The 13,499-nt window shown below is 35.2% G+C and overlaps 1 protein-coding gene across 3 annotated transcripts in view; it reads right to left on the minus strand.

The window, feature by feature from the left end:
• Window positions 1-6,558, minus strand: part of tmem129 (transmembrane protein 129, E3 ubiquitin protein ligase) — a 19,208-nt gene extending 12,650 nt beyond the window's left edge. For 2 of the 3 annotated variants that reach the window (XM_061901536.1, XM_061901534.1), the window contains exon 1: window positions 1,111-1,351. In XM_061901536.1, coding sequence (XP_061757520.1) covers window positions 1,111-1,315 — 205 coding nt within the window. In that variant the 5' untranslated portion in view covers window positions 1,316-1,351. Of the gene's footprint in view, window positions 1-1,110; window positions 1,352-6,487 lie in introns of those variants that run through there. The other variant, XM_061901535.1, reaches the window with a different exon arrangement.
• Window positions 6,559-13,499: the final 6,941 nt, after the last annotated feature.

Raw genomic sequence — 13,499 nt, forward strand, 5'->3', positions numbered from 1 at the left:
CAATATAAATTATATACTGTATGTATGTATGTATATATATATATATATATATATATATATATATATATACATATATATATATATATATATACTGTAGATATATATATGATGTGTATGTATATGTATATATAAATATATATGATATGTGTGTATGTATATGTACATATGAGGTAGATCACCTCGACTTGGTCATTTATTAAGTAATTGATTAACGTTGAAAAACTTATTGGGGTGTTACCATTTAGTGGTCAATTGTACGGAATATGTACTGTACTGCAATTTACTAATACAAGTTTCAATCAATCAATCAATCAATCAATGCCTACTGAGCACATGGTGCTGTTAAGTTATTGTGGCTCAATTTGCCTTAATTTTTTATTTTATTTTAATGTATTATTACTTAATATATATTGTTTTAGTTGCTTAAGAGATATTCCTGGCTCTGAATTTGCTCATTGCTATTTTTATGTTTTTGTGCATTATTTGTTGCCGTAATCATTAAACGAACAGGTTACTCATCAGTTACTCAGTACTTGAATAGTTTTTTCACAACATACTTTTTACTTTTACTCAAGTAAATATTTGGGTGATTACTCTTTACTTTTACTTGAGTAATACATCTCTAAAGTAACAGTACTCTTACTTGAGTACAATTTCTGGCTACTCTACCCACCTCTGCTAACGATTTGGGCTATATAAATAAACCTTGACTGATTGATGATTGATCTTAGGTTAAAGTCATCTATCAACCAGTTATCAGTGTCAGTCAGCAGCGAACCATCCAGAGGTGTAAAGTAATAATAATAATAATAATAATAGATTTTGTTTGTAAAAACACTTCACATTGAACAAACAACCTCAAAGTGCTACAGTGCATTAAAGTGTAATTATTGTAGTCTGACAGGCAACATTGTGTATTACCCACAATAATTACAGTTAGATACGGGATGTTTACGTGTGTTGTGTTGTCATGGAATGTGTTGATAAACAATAATGTTCTGATAAACAATATATTCATCTACAATGTATTGACGGTGCTGTAGAATGTGAAGTGTTGCTGTAGAAGGTATAGAATGAACAATGTTGATGTTAAAGAGTAAATAAGAGTACCTAGTGGCAGTGCCGAGTGGACCAGAAGAGTGAGGCTGCTCCTCCTGACATGATATTGTACAAATCCCACGTCCTCACTTCCTAACCAGGAAGAAAATAAGTTCTGGATCGTCAAACCTGCCGAGCGAAACTCGTTGGGCGTAAAAACAAAGCAGAGAGAGAAAACAGTGTAGGCTAAAGTAAACGTTAACTCCGGACTCTCCATATTTTGTTCAGGTAAAAGGTTCAAAACAAGTTCTTCTTCTTCTTCTTTTGTTTTTATGGCGGTTGGCAAGCAACCTTCTGGTGTGCATTACCGCCACCTACTGTAATGGAGTGTGGACCGAGGTGGATCCCTACTCTATATTCTTTTACTTAACCCAGTGTTTTTTAAATATGTGTATATTGCTTTATATCCTATGTTTTCTGAATGCAATCCTAATATATCTCCCACTTCTAACCTAATATTTTCTTTTGCTAACTTATTTTCCAGTATTTCTCTTTCTCTATTATATTTCCTACATTGTATTAAGACATGGTCAACATTTTCTATCTGGTGGCAAAAATCACACAGCCCTGTAGTATGTTTGCCTATCAATTTTAGTGAACTATTTAGATATGTATGCCCTAATCTCATTCTAGTCATAATGTCTTCTTCCTTCCTATTTCTACCCCCTCCTCTCATTACACCTACTTTCCTCTGGACTTTGTAAAACTCTCTACCTTTTGTTTCCTTATTCCAATTATCCTGCCACTTTTTATTGTGTTCTATCTTAATTATGCTCTTCACTTCTTCTTTACTGTGCTTAATCTCCATGTTTACTTCTGTTTTAGTGGTTGCTTGTTTTGCGTATCTATCAGCTAACTCATTTCCCTCAACTCCTACATGAGCAGGAACCCAGAGAAATGTTACCACACCTCCCGCTTTATTTATTCTGTAGATTGCCTGAACTATTTCATAAACTATATCTAGTCTTGTTTCTGATGTTATGTTTTTTATGCTCGTCAATGCACTGCTGGAGTCCGAGCACACGACTACTTTCCTAGCTTTGTTTTCCTCTATCCAGTTAACTGCCATATAAATTGCTACCAATTCCCCCGTAAAAACAGATAGTTTATCACTAATTCTTTTATTCAACACTATATTTCTCTGTGGGATAACTGCAGCAGCTCCTACTTTACTATTTATAGTTTTTGATGCATCTGTGTATATCATAATATTATCAAAAAACATTTCCTCAATCCGTTGTTCTATTTGGTAACTATTTAAATGTCTATTCTTCAGTAACTGCATGTCTACCTTTGGGTTTTCATACATCCACGGTGGTATTGCAGGAATTGGTACTGTAGGGCTCACTTTAATATTGTCAATTTGTGTTTTTTTACATATATCTCCTATTATCCACCCAAAACTATTCATTTTTTTCTTCCCTTTTTCTTGGCAATTTATTAGCACTTGACGGGTTGGATGTCCTTGCTTGGATCCTTTTAAGTTTGCCCAATAAACTGCTGAGAGTTGATCTCTCCTCATGTCCAAAGGTTTTTCATTCATTTCTACTTGTAATGCTGCCACTGGAGTAGATTTAGTAGCTCCACAACATAATCTTAACGCCTGCGACTGGATCCGGTCTATTTTCTCAAGTAGAGTTTTAGAAGCAGATCGATAAATAATGCATCCGTAGTCGATAACAGACCGAATTAAAGTGATATATATTGTTTTCAATGTTAACCTATCAGCCCCCCAATCTTTACCCCTCAAAGCCCTCATTATATTTAACACCTTTTTACTTTTCTCCATTATCTTGCTGATGTGGGTTGACCAGTTAATATTTTTATCAAACCATATTCCTAAATATTTAAAAACTTGTACCTCTTCTATGTTTTCTCCATAGAGTTTTATTTGGAGCTTGTTTTGTATTTTCCTCTTCGTAAAATGTATGACTTTTGTCTTTCCAACAGAGAATCTTAAACCCCAAGCCGTCCCCCAGTCTTGAACATTATTTACCGCTTTTTGAATCTTCTTTTCTATATAATTTGTATTTCTACCTCTCTTCCACATCACTCCATCATCAGCAAACAATGCCACCTCCACTAACCCTTCCACTTCACTAAAAACTTCATTTATCATGATGGAAAATAGTACTGGACTTATTATACTCCCTTGTGGGGTCCCATTTTCCACTTTGTATTCTCTACTATATTCATTTTCTATCTTTACTAATAATGTTCTACTTGTTAAAAAGTCTTTTATCCATCTGTACATTCTTCCTCTAATCCCAATCCTATTTAGTTTCATCAGCAACCCCTGTTTCCACAACATATCATACGCTTTCTCTATGTCAAAAAATACCGCAATTATACTTTCTTTATTTATTTGTCCCTTTCTAATTTCCTCTTCCAGCTGCACTGCTGGGTCATTTGTGCTTCTTGCTTTGCGAAAACCACTTTGGTAGTTTTTTATAATTTCTTTTGACTCTAAATAATATATTAATCTTTCATTAATCATTTTTTCCATTACTTTGCCCAAATTTGAGGTCAATGCAATCGGCCTATAATTTCCTGCCTCTTCCGGATCTTTCCCTGGCTTGCATATTGGAATTATTACAGCTGTTTTCCACTCATCTGGTAATTTTCCTTCTTCATATACCCTATTATATAATTTCAAGACCACTTCTTTGCCGATGCTACCTAAATTTTTGATCATTTGATAACTCACCAGGTCTTTCCCTGCCGTCGTATTTTTAACTTTTTTTAAAATTCGAACCATTTCATCCAAAGAAAATGTCATATCCACAGTGTTGATAAAACTATTATCGTTGTCTTCCTTCATTTCCTCAATATTTACACTAATTGTTTCTTCTCTCTTTTGTTTTTCTACATTTTTCAAATTATCATTACTGTGCACTTTAACAAAGGTTTTTGCTAAAAGTTCTGCTTTTTCTTTATTTCCTACCACACTCCGCATTCCATCTTTCATCACATGATTTTTATGTTCTTTTCTGAGCCCTGACATTCTCTTGATCATTCCCCACACCTGGCTTAAAGGAGTAGTTCTATTTAGTGTTTCACAAAAAGTTCTCCAATGGTGTTTTCTTGTTTTTTTAATAACATACCTTACTCTAGCTTGATGCCTTTTATACTGGATCATGTCTTGGAAATTATGTGTTCTTCTCAATATTCTAAATGCTCTATTCCGTTCTTGTATTGCATCTGTGCACTCTTGTGTCCACCACGGCACTATCTTCCTTCTTCTCCCTATACTATTCCTTGGTATGCTCTGTTCGGCTGCTTCTATTATGCACTTTGTAATATCTGTATTTAATTGTTCAATATCTTGATTTATATCTACTTCCTTTAAAGTTATGTCGGTAATTTCCCTAAATTTCTCCCAGTCACCATGATTATACTTCCATCTTCCTTCTATCCTAGTGCTTTCTGTCCTATGATTTATGTTTATGTGAATGACGATTGGATAGTGATCACTTCCCATTGTGCTGTATTTATTTACTTCCCACTCCACCTTTCCTGCTAACCCTTGTGACACTAGTGTTAAATCTATTGCTGTTTCTTTACCCGTGACGACATCTAACCTTGTTCCCGACCCATCATTCACACACACCAGTTCTTTTTCCTCCAAAAGTGCTTCCAATGTATCCCCATTCCAGTCATCCCTTTCACCCCACATTGTGCTATGTGCATTAAAGTCACCACACCAAATAATATTGCCACTCCAGTGCTCCATTATTGTTTCTAGTTGGTGAATTTCTAATTTCTTGCATGGATTATAGAAGTTTAGTACTTTGTATCTTTCTTTATTATTCCATACTTCTACTCCTACTATCTCTAGTTCTTGTTTTACTTTTAATATTGAATAATGCATATCTTCCTTAATAAATATGGCACATCCTCCTCCTTGCCCATCATTCCTATCTTTACGTATCGTTATATATCCTTTTATTATAAAGTTTAATTTTGGCTTCAGCCATGTTTCTTGAATACATATTATATGTGGTTTATTTTTCATATTATTAATATATCCCTTTAATTCCTGTCCGTTTGCTATCAGACTTCTGGCATTCCACTGAACAATTAACATGGCGTTGGATTGTGGTAACATGACTCGGTCTCGTCTACTCTCTGTAGCTCACCTTGCACCTGTTCCCAGGATAATTCTTTTAAATTTAAAAACTTTGCTGCTGCTTTGACAATTATTTTGATTTTCTCAGTCTTGTTTCTAGCCTGTTCTGTACAATTTATTACATAAGCCAGGAATACAACTAGTTTATCCATGGAAATTCCTGTATTTGCTGCCTCTTGTTTTTTATTTCTTGAACTATTTTCACTTCTGTCCTGTTCTGCACTTTCTTGATTTCTTATTTTAACTGCCTCTGCATAAGTAATATTTCGTTCAACTCTAATTTGCTGTACTTCTGTTGCCTGTTTTCTTATGATGCAGCCCCCATACGCTGCTGTGTGATTCCCGCCACAATTACAACACTTGACCTGTTCATTTTCTCCACATTGTCCATATTCATGCTCCCCTCCACACCTTCCACATCTCATTTTAGCATGACACACACTAGCTATGTGCCCATAGCGTTGGCACTTGAAACAACGTACTGGGGGTGGCACGTAAGCTCTAACATAGAAGCTTAGATACCCAATCATGATTCTCTCTGGTAGGACCTCCTCTGCAAATTGCACTAGCACGGATTCGCTCTCAGTCTTTTCACCGTTCCTAAATGCCATCAATCTTTTCATCGTAGTGACAGTTCCTCCTTTTATTTCTCTTTTCAGATCATCTAAATTTTCTCCTCTTGGGATTCCTGTCACGACTCCTCTTGCCCCCTTCCGTTCTCCCACTTCGATTTTTTCCTTTATTATTTTGTTGCACAGTTTTTGCAATCGCATTGCTTTGTTCTTTTGCTCTCCATTTTTGCATTTAATCAACAGCCGTCCGTCCCTGAGCACCTTCGCTATCTCCACCTCTCCAATGTCCTTCTTTAATCCCTTAACCAGAGTCATCAAACTAATGTCATTCATATCTTGGTTTGATTTAAATGTATAAATTATCTTATATTCATCCATCATAACCCTTTTCCTCTTATCAACCTCTTCATCGTCTTCATGCACTCTTTTAGTACTCGCCTTTCCTTCACTCCCTCCTCTCCCCTTCTTTCCTCTCTCCACTCTAGTCCTATCCATTTCCATACTATCCTCATACATCCCGTCACTATCCCCTTCCATCTCGATCCAGTCACAAAACAGCTTATGCTCAACCGCCAAAACAGATTTAGATACTCTCGCCGCCGCCAAATTCACTCCAAATGTTTGGTAGTTCCGCCAACTTTTCCGCTCACCAACTCACACTTCCGCTTCCGGTCAGGAGCGAAGTTCCTTCAAAACAAGTTGCTCTACTTCCTTCTTATATACTTATTCGTTGTGTAATTGTGTGGAAACAAACACGGAGGCCTGATTGTACTGCCCCCATCGGCACTGTTTTATAGTGCTTGGCATTGTCACCCTCTAGTGCAGTGGTTCTCAACCTTTTTTCAGTGATGTAGCCCCTGTGAACATTTTTTTTATTCAAGTACCCCCTAATCAGAGCAGATAATTTTTGGTTGAAAAAAAAGAGATAAAGAAGTAAAATACAGCACTATGTCATCAGTTTCTGATTTATTAAATTGTATAACAGTGCAAAATATTGCTCATTTGTAGTGTTCTTTCTTTTTCTTTTTCTATTTGGAAAAAAAGATATGAAAATAACAAAAAACTTGTTGAAAATAAACAAGTGATTCAATTATAAATAAAGAATTCAACACAAAGAAAAAATCATCAACTTAAAGTGCGCTCTTTGGGGATTGTAATAGAGATCCATCTGGATTCATGAACTTAATTCTAAACATTTCTCCACAAAAAAAGACATTTTTAACATCAATATTTATGGAACATGTCCACAAAAAATCTAGCTGTCCACGCTGAATATTGCATTGTTGTATTTTTTTCCACAGTTTATGAACTTACATTCATATTTTGTTGAAGTATTATTCAATAAATATATTTATAAAGGATTTTTGAATTTTTGTTATTTTTAGAATATTTTTAAAAAATCTCACGTACCCCTTGGCATACCTTCAAGTACCCCCAGGGGTACGCATACCCCCATTTGAGAACCACTGCTCTAGTGCAGTGGTTCTCAACCTTTTTTCAGTGATGTACCCCCTGTGAACATTTTTTTTAGTCAAGTACCCCCTAATCAGAGCAGATAATTTTTGGTTGAAAAAAAGAAATAAAGAAGTAAAATACAGCACTATGTCATCAGTTTCTGATTTATTAAATTGTATAACGGTGCAAAATATTGCTCATTTGTAGTGGTCTTTCTTTTTCTTTTTCTATTTGGAAAAAAAGATATGAAAATAACTAAAAACTTGTTAAAAATAAACAAGTGATTCAATTATAAATAAAGAATTCAACACAAAGAAAAAATCATCGACTTAAAGTGCGCTCTTTGGGGATTGTAATAGAGATCCATCTGGATTCATGAACTTAATTCTAAACATTTCTCCACAAAAAAAGAAATTTTTAACATCAATATTTATGGAACATGTCCACAAAAAACCTAGCTGTCCACGCTGAATATTGCATTGTTGTATTTTTTTCCACAGTTTATGAACTTACATTCATATTTTGTTGAATTATTATTCAATAAAAATAATTATAAAGGCTTTTTTAACTGTTGCTATTTTTAGAATATTTAAAAAAAAATCTCACGTATCCTTTGGCATACCTTCAAGTACCCCCAGGGGTACGCGTACCCCCATTTGAGAACCACTGCTCTAGTGCAGTGGTTCTCAACCTTTTTTCAGTGATGTACCCCCTGTGAATTTCTTTTTAATTCAAGTACCCCCTAATCTGAGCAAATAATTTTTGGTTGAAAAAAAGAGATAAAGAAGTAAAATACAGCACTATGTCATCAGTTTCTGATTTATTAAATTGTATAACAGTGCAAAATATTGTAGGGGTCTTTCTTTTTCTATTTGGAAAAAAAGATGTAAAAATAACTAAAAACTTTTTGAAAAATAAACAAGTGATTCAATTATAAAAAAAGATTTCTACACATAGAAGTAATCATCAAGTTAAAGTGCCCTCTTTGGGGATTTTAATAGAGATCCATCTGGATTCATTAACTTAATTCTAAACATTTCTCCCCCAAAAAAGATATTTTTAACATCAATATTTATGGAACATGTCCACAAAAAATCTAGCTGTCAACACTGAATATTGCATTGTTGTATTTTTTTCACAGTTTATGAACTTACATTCATATTTTGTTGAAGTATTATTCAATAAATATATTTATAAAGGATTTTTGAATGTTTAGAATATTTAAAAAAAATCTCACGTACCCCTTTGCTTACCTTCAAGTACCCCCAGGGGTACACGCACCCCCATTTGAGAACCACTGCTCTAGTGCAGTCTTTTTCAACCACTGTGCTGTGAGATACAGTTTGGTGGGCCGTGGGAGTTTATCTAATTTCACCTCATTGGGTTAAAAATATTTTTTGCAAACCAGTAATTATAATCTGCAAATGATGTGTTGTTGTTGAGTATCTTCCATATCAGTGGCTAATTGCTTTGTAGATGTCGGAAACAGCGGGAGGCAGCATGAGGTTAAAAAGGTATCTAATGCTTAGACCAAAAATAAACAAAAGGTGAATGCACCTACGAAAAGGCAGTGAAGCTTAGGGAAGGCTATGCAGAACGAAACTGAAACTGAACTGGTTACAAAGTAAACAAAAACTGAATGCTGGAGGACAGCAAAGACTTACTGTGGAGCAAAGACGGCGTCCACAAAGTACATCCAAACCGGACATGACAATCAACAATGTCCCCACAAAGAAGGATGAAAACAACTGAAATAGTCTTTATTGCTAAAACAAGGTAGATGCGGGAAGTATTACTCAAAGGAAGACATGAAATTGCTACAGAAAAATACCAAAAAAAGAGAAAAAGCCACCAAAATAGGAGCGCAAGACAAGAACTAAAACACCAAAAAACTCCAAATAAGTTAGGTTATGATGTGACAGGTGGTGGCAGTATACCTACTTTGAGACAAGAGCTATAGTCATGCATACTTGGTTACTGTGTCATATCCAACAATTGCTCCGAAATTTTACCGTCAACTGAGTTTGTTTTTTAATGACTTCTGCTGGTGGTGTGCCGCCATATTTTTTCAACGCAAAAAATGTGCCTTGGCTGAAAAACGGTTGAAAAACACTGCTCAGGTGAATCTAACAGAGAACAACAACTGTGCTCCAAATTTGGATTATTTACAGAACTTGTCTGAGCCAATGGCTTTACACATATATATATTTTGCATTCTTTAGCTGCTTTATTGAGTTTACAACCCCCTGGTGCTGTTTTGTACTGTTTCTGTACTTGTTTTGATTATTATTATGTATTTGATTGTATGTAAATGTGGAATATTATAAATGTTTTGAAAATGTAGAAAAATTTGGATAAATAACACCTTCGAGGTTCTTAAAATAAGTCGGTCAAGCCCCAGCGAGTATAACATATTCAAAACAAAAATGTAGGAAAAAACAAGTTTCCATTTTGATCATAAATCGATATGTGAAAAATGTATTTAAAAAAATATTCTGTATCAAGACAGACGTTAAATAAGTGCTTTCTGATCAATATGTGAACAGAGAGACAAAAAATGAGGGGTAAAATGTGTTGCTGTTTTAAGGTGAATCAACAGCTCAGGATTTAAGTTTTTAAACGCTAAACTCCTAACTCACAATGCCGGGAAATTTGTCAGCAGCCGGTCTACGGAGGTTATTTGGTGTCTTTATTACGAAAGCTTTTTTGAACACTAAATTTATACAACTGAATTTTTTGCGTTTGCATTTTGTGAACTGATTTTGTTTGTACATCAAATTAAGCTGACAATTTCATTGAAATTGACAATTTCAGTGCTTTAAAATTCCGTGTATAAAAATTAAAAATGCTGTTTTGTAACACCCTTGTCACATGTTTTCGAACTTGACACCTCATTGGCTGGTTCTGAGACAAGATCGCTTGCTTATACCGTTAGTCTTAAAAGCCTACTGAAACCCACTACTACCGACCACGCAGCCTGATAGTTTATACATCAATGATGAAATCTTAACACTGCAACACATGCCAATACGGCCGGTTTAGTTTACTAAATTACAATTTTAAATTTCCCGCGGAGTTTCTTGTTGAAAACGTCACGAAATGATGATGCGGATGATGACGCGTGTTTGTGACGTTATTGGTTGGAGGGGACATATTAACCCAGCACAACTTACGGCTAAAAGTTGTCTCTTTTCATCGCATAATTACACAGTAATTTGGACATCTGTGTTGCTGAATCTTTTGCAATTTGTTCAATTAATAATGGAGACGTCAAATAAGAATGCTGTTGGTGGAAAGCGGTGGAGTGCAGCTGCCTTTAGCACCGAAACACAGCCGGTGTTTCTTTGTTGTGAAGCTTCAAAGGCCTACTGAAATTAGATTTTCTTATTTAAACGGGGATAGCAGGTCCATTATATGTTTCATACTTGATCATTTCGCGAAATTGCCATATTTTTGTTGAAAGGATTTAGTAGAGAACATCGACGATAAAGTTCGCAACTTTTGGTCGCTAATAAAAAAGCCTTGCCTGTACCAGAAGTAGCAGACAATGTGCGCGTTACGTTACCGGTGTGAGGGCTCCTCACATTGTTTACAATGTGAGGCCCCAGCAGTAAAAGCAATTCCGACCGAGAAAGCGACGATTTCCCCATTAATTTGAGCGAGGATGAAAGATTTGTGGATGAGGAAAGTAAGAGTGAGGCACTAAAAAAAAAAAAAGCGACGGCGCCAGGCGGTGGCAGTGAGAGAGCTTCAGATGTAATTAGACACATTTACTAGGATAATTCTGGAAAATCCCTTTTATGCTTACTGTGTTAATAGTATTTTAGTGAGATTACAGTCATACCTGAAAGTCGGATGGCTGCGGTGATTGCCGGTGTCTCTCAGAGAAGCCAATGGAGGAGCCAAGATCACAGCTGCCTTTTTGACAGCTACAGGAGGGGGTTCCATAATCCACTGAAGTCTCCGGTAAGAACCGACTTAATATCACAATTTTCCCATCCAAAAACTTGCTTGTTGACGTAGAGAAACATGTTCACTTGACCGCTGTGTTAATTTACCAGAAGTGAGTCTTTCTTTTTGAAGCAGGGAATAATTTTACACTGAATTACTTTTACAGACTTTTAAAACACTGATTTTTTTCTAAAATTGTCAGCATAATTTGATGTAAAAAAAAATCAGTTCACAAAATTCAAACGCAAAACAATCAGTTTAAAAAAAAAGTTTTTTGTAATAAAAACACAAATTAATCTCCATACCTGTCCATCAAACAACTATTGATGTGTGTATTATTCCAGTAAAAAATAAATACTGAAAACCGTATAGATTCTTGCTGTGGAAAAGTGCCATAAAGCAGTGATGAAACAGAGTAGAAACAGCTGGAGAAATGACTGAAACACTTCCTGCTCTCCCAAGTAAAATGCAGCTTCACCAAAGTAGACGTGGAGGCTGAACACATAATTTGCACACACCACTTTTAAGTTTTATATTTGTAAGACAAAATGTATCATTTTATATGTACTGTACTTCACAATTTTGTGCTGAGAGTCTTTTAAATGAAATCACAATAAACCGTTCTTAGCCAGGAAAAATTCAAAGGACAAAAATAGTTATTTCATCCATTTTTAGTTTTTAGTGCTGTCAAAGGCTAGCGCACTAACTCGTGATTAATCACAAAATATTGTCGCATGAATCCTGTACAGAATGAATGCAGATTGTCCAATTTATTTTGAGCGCACATGCTTCTTTACGCTATCCGCGGATGGTTGCCTGAAAGTTGCAGCAGAAGCAGGTTGTTATTCGGTCAGTGATCAGGTCAAGCATCCTGGTGTGCTCGCTGAAGAATGTCACTTCTCATAAATCCAGATGGGACTTTGGATGCAACTGTTAGCAAGTTTTCAACAAATACAAGTAAATGTAAAAAATAACTTTTTTTTACTTTTTGACATTCTAATAACATTACGATTAGTCATGATTAATTAAAATGCAAAAATTGGATTATTAAAAAAATAAACTCCTTTGACAGCATGAGTAATTATCAGTACTGTCCAACAATCAATCTTTAAATCAGAGTAATCACACTTCTGAATTTTGGTTATTCAACTAAATTACTTGCATGCATTAATTAAATTAACGTAAAAAAATGACCCAAAATGTTTTATATTTCAATAAAAATATTGATATTTTTATTTTGCTTCAAAATGGACTCCGACTGGACTTTAGATAAAACTGTTAGCATGTTTTAAACAAATAAATTACATATTTAAAAAATGTTTATGAATGACATTCTGACAATAAAATTGCATTTGAGTCAAAATATAAAGGTTTTGATATTTTTATTTAAGATGTGCCTATAAGTGATTCATTGTGATTGACCCTCAGAGTATAATTGGGACATTTTCGATTTTTTTAGGTACTTTTTTTGGTTATAACTTTGGTTGTGTTACCCCAAATGGCATGAATTTTTAGTTTTTCTTAATGTTTAATTTTACTATCTTTATTGTAAACACTTACAGTGGGGCAAAAATGTATTTAGTCAGCCACCGATTGTGCAAGTTCTCCCACTTAATTGATGACAGAGGTCTGTAATTTTCATCAAAGGTACACTTCAACTGTGAGACAGAACGTGAAAAAAAAAATCCAGGAATTCACATTGTAGGAATCTTAAATAATTTGTAAATTATGGTGGAAAATAAGTATTTGGTCAACCATTCAAAGCTCTCACTGATGGAAGGAGGTTTTGGCTCAAAATCTCACAATACATGACCCTATTCATTCTTTCCTTAACACGGATCAATCGTCCTGTCCCCTGAGCAGAAAAACAGCCCCAAAGCATGATGTTTCCACCCCCATGCTTCACAGTAGGTATGGTGTTCTTGGGATGTAACTCAGTATTCTTCTTCCAAACACGACGGGTTGAGTTTATACCAAAATGGATACATGGATGATACAGCAGAGGATTGGGAGAATGTCATGTGGTCTGATGAAACCAAAATGGAACTTTTTGGTATAAACTCAACTCGTCGTGTTTGGATGAAGAATACTGAGTTGCATCCCAAGAACACCACACCTACTGTGGAAACATTATGCTTTGGGGCTGTTTTTCTGCTAAGGGGACAGGACGATTGATCCGTGTTAAGGAAAGAATGAATGGGGCCATGTATCGTGAGATTTTGAGCCAAAACCTCCTTCCATCAGTGAGCGCTTTGAATGGTTGACCAAATACTTATTTTCCACCATAATTTACA

This window comes from Nerophis ophidion, linkage group LG05 (assembly GCF_033978795.1).
Source record: "Nerophis ophidion isolate RoL-2023_Sa linkage group LG05, RoL_Noph_v1.0, whole genome shotgun sequence".
Lineage (NCBI taxonomy): Eukaryota > Metazoa > Chordata > Actinopteri > Syngnathiformes > Syngnathidae > Nerophis > Nerophis ophidion.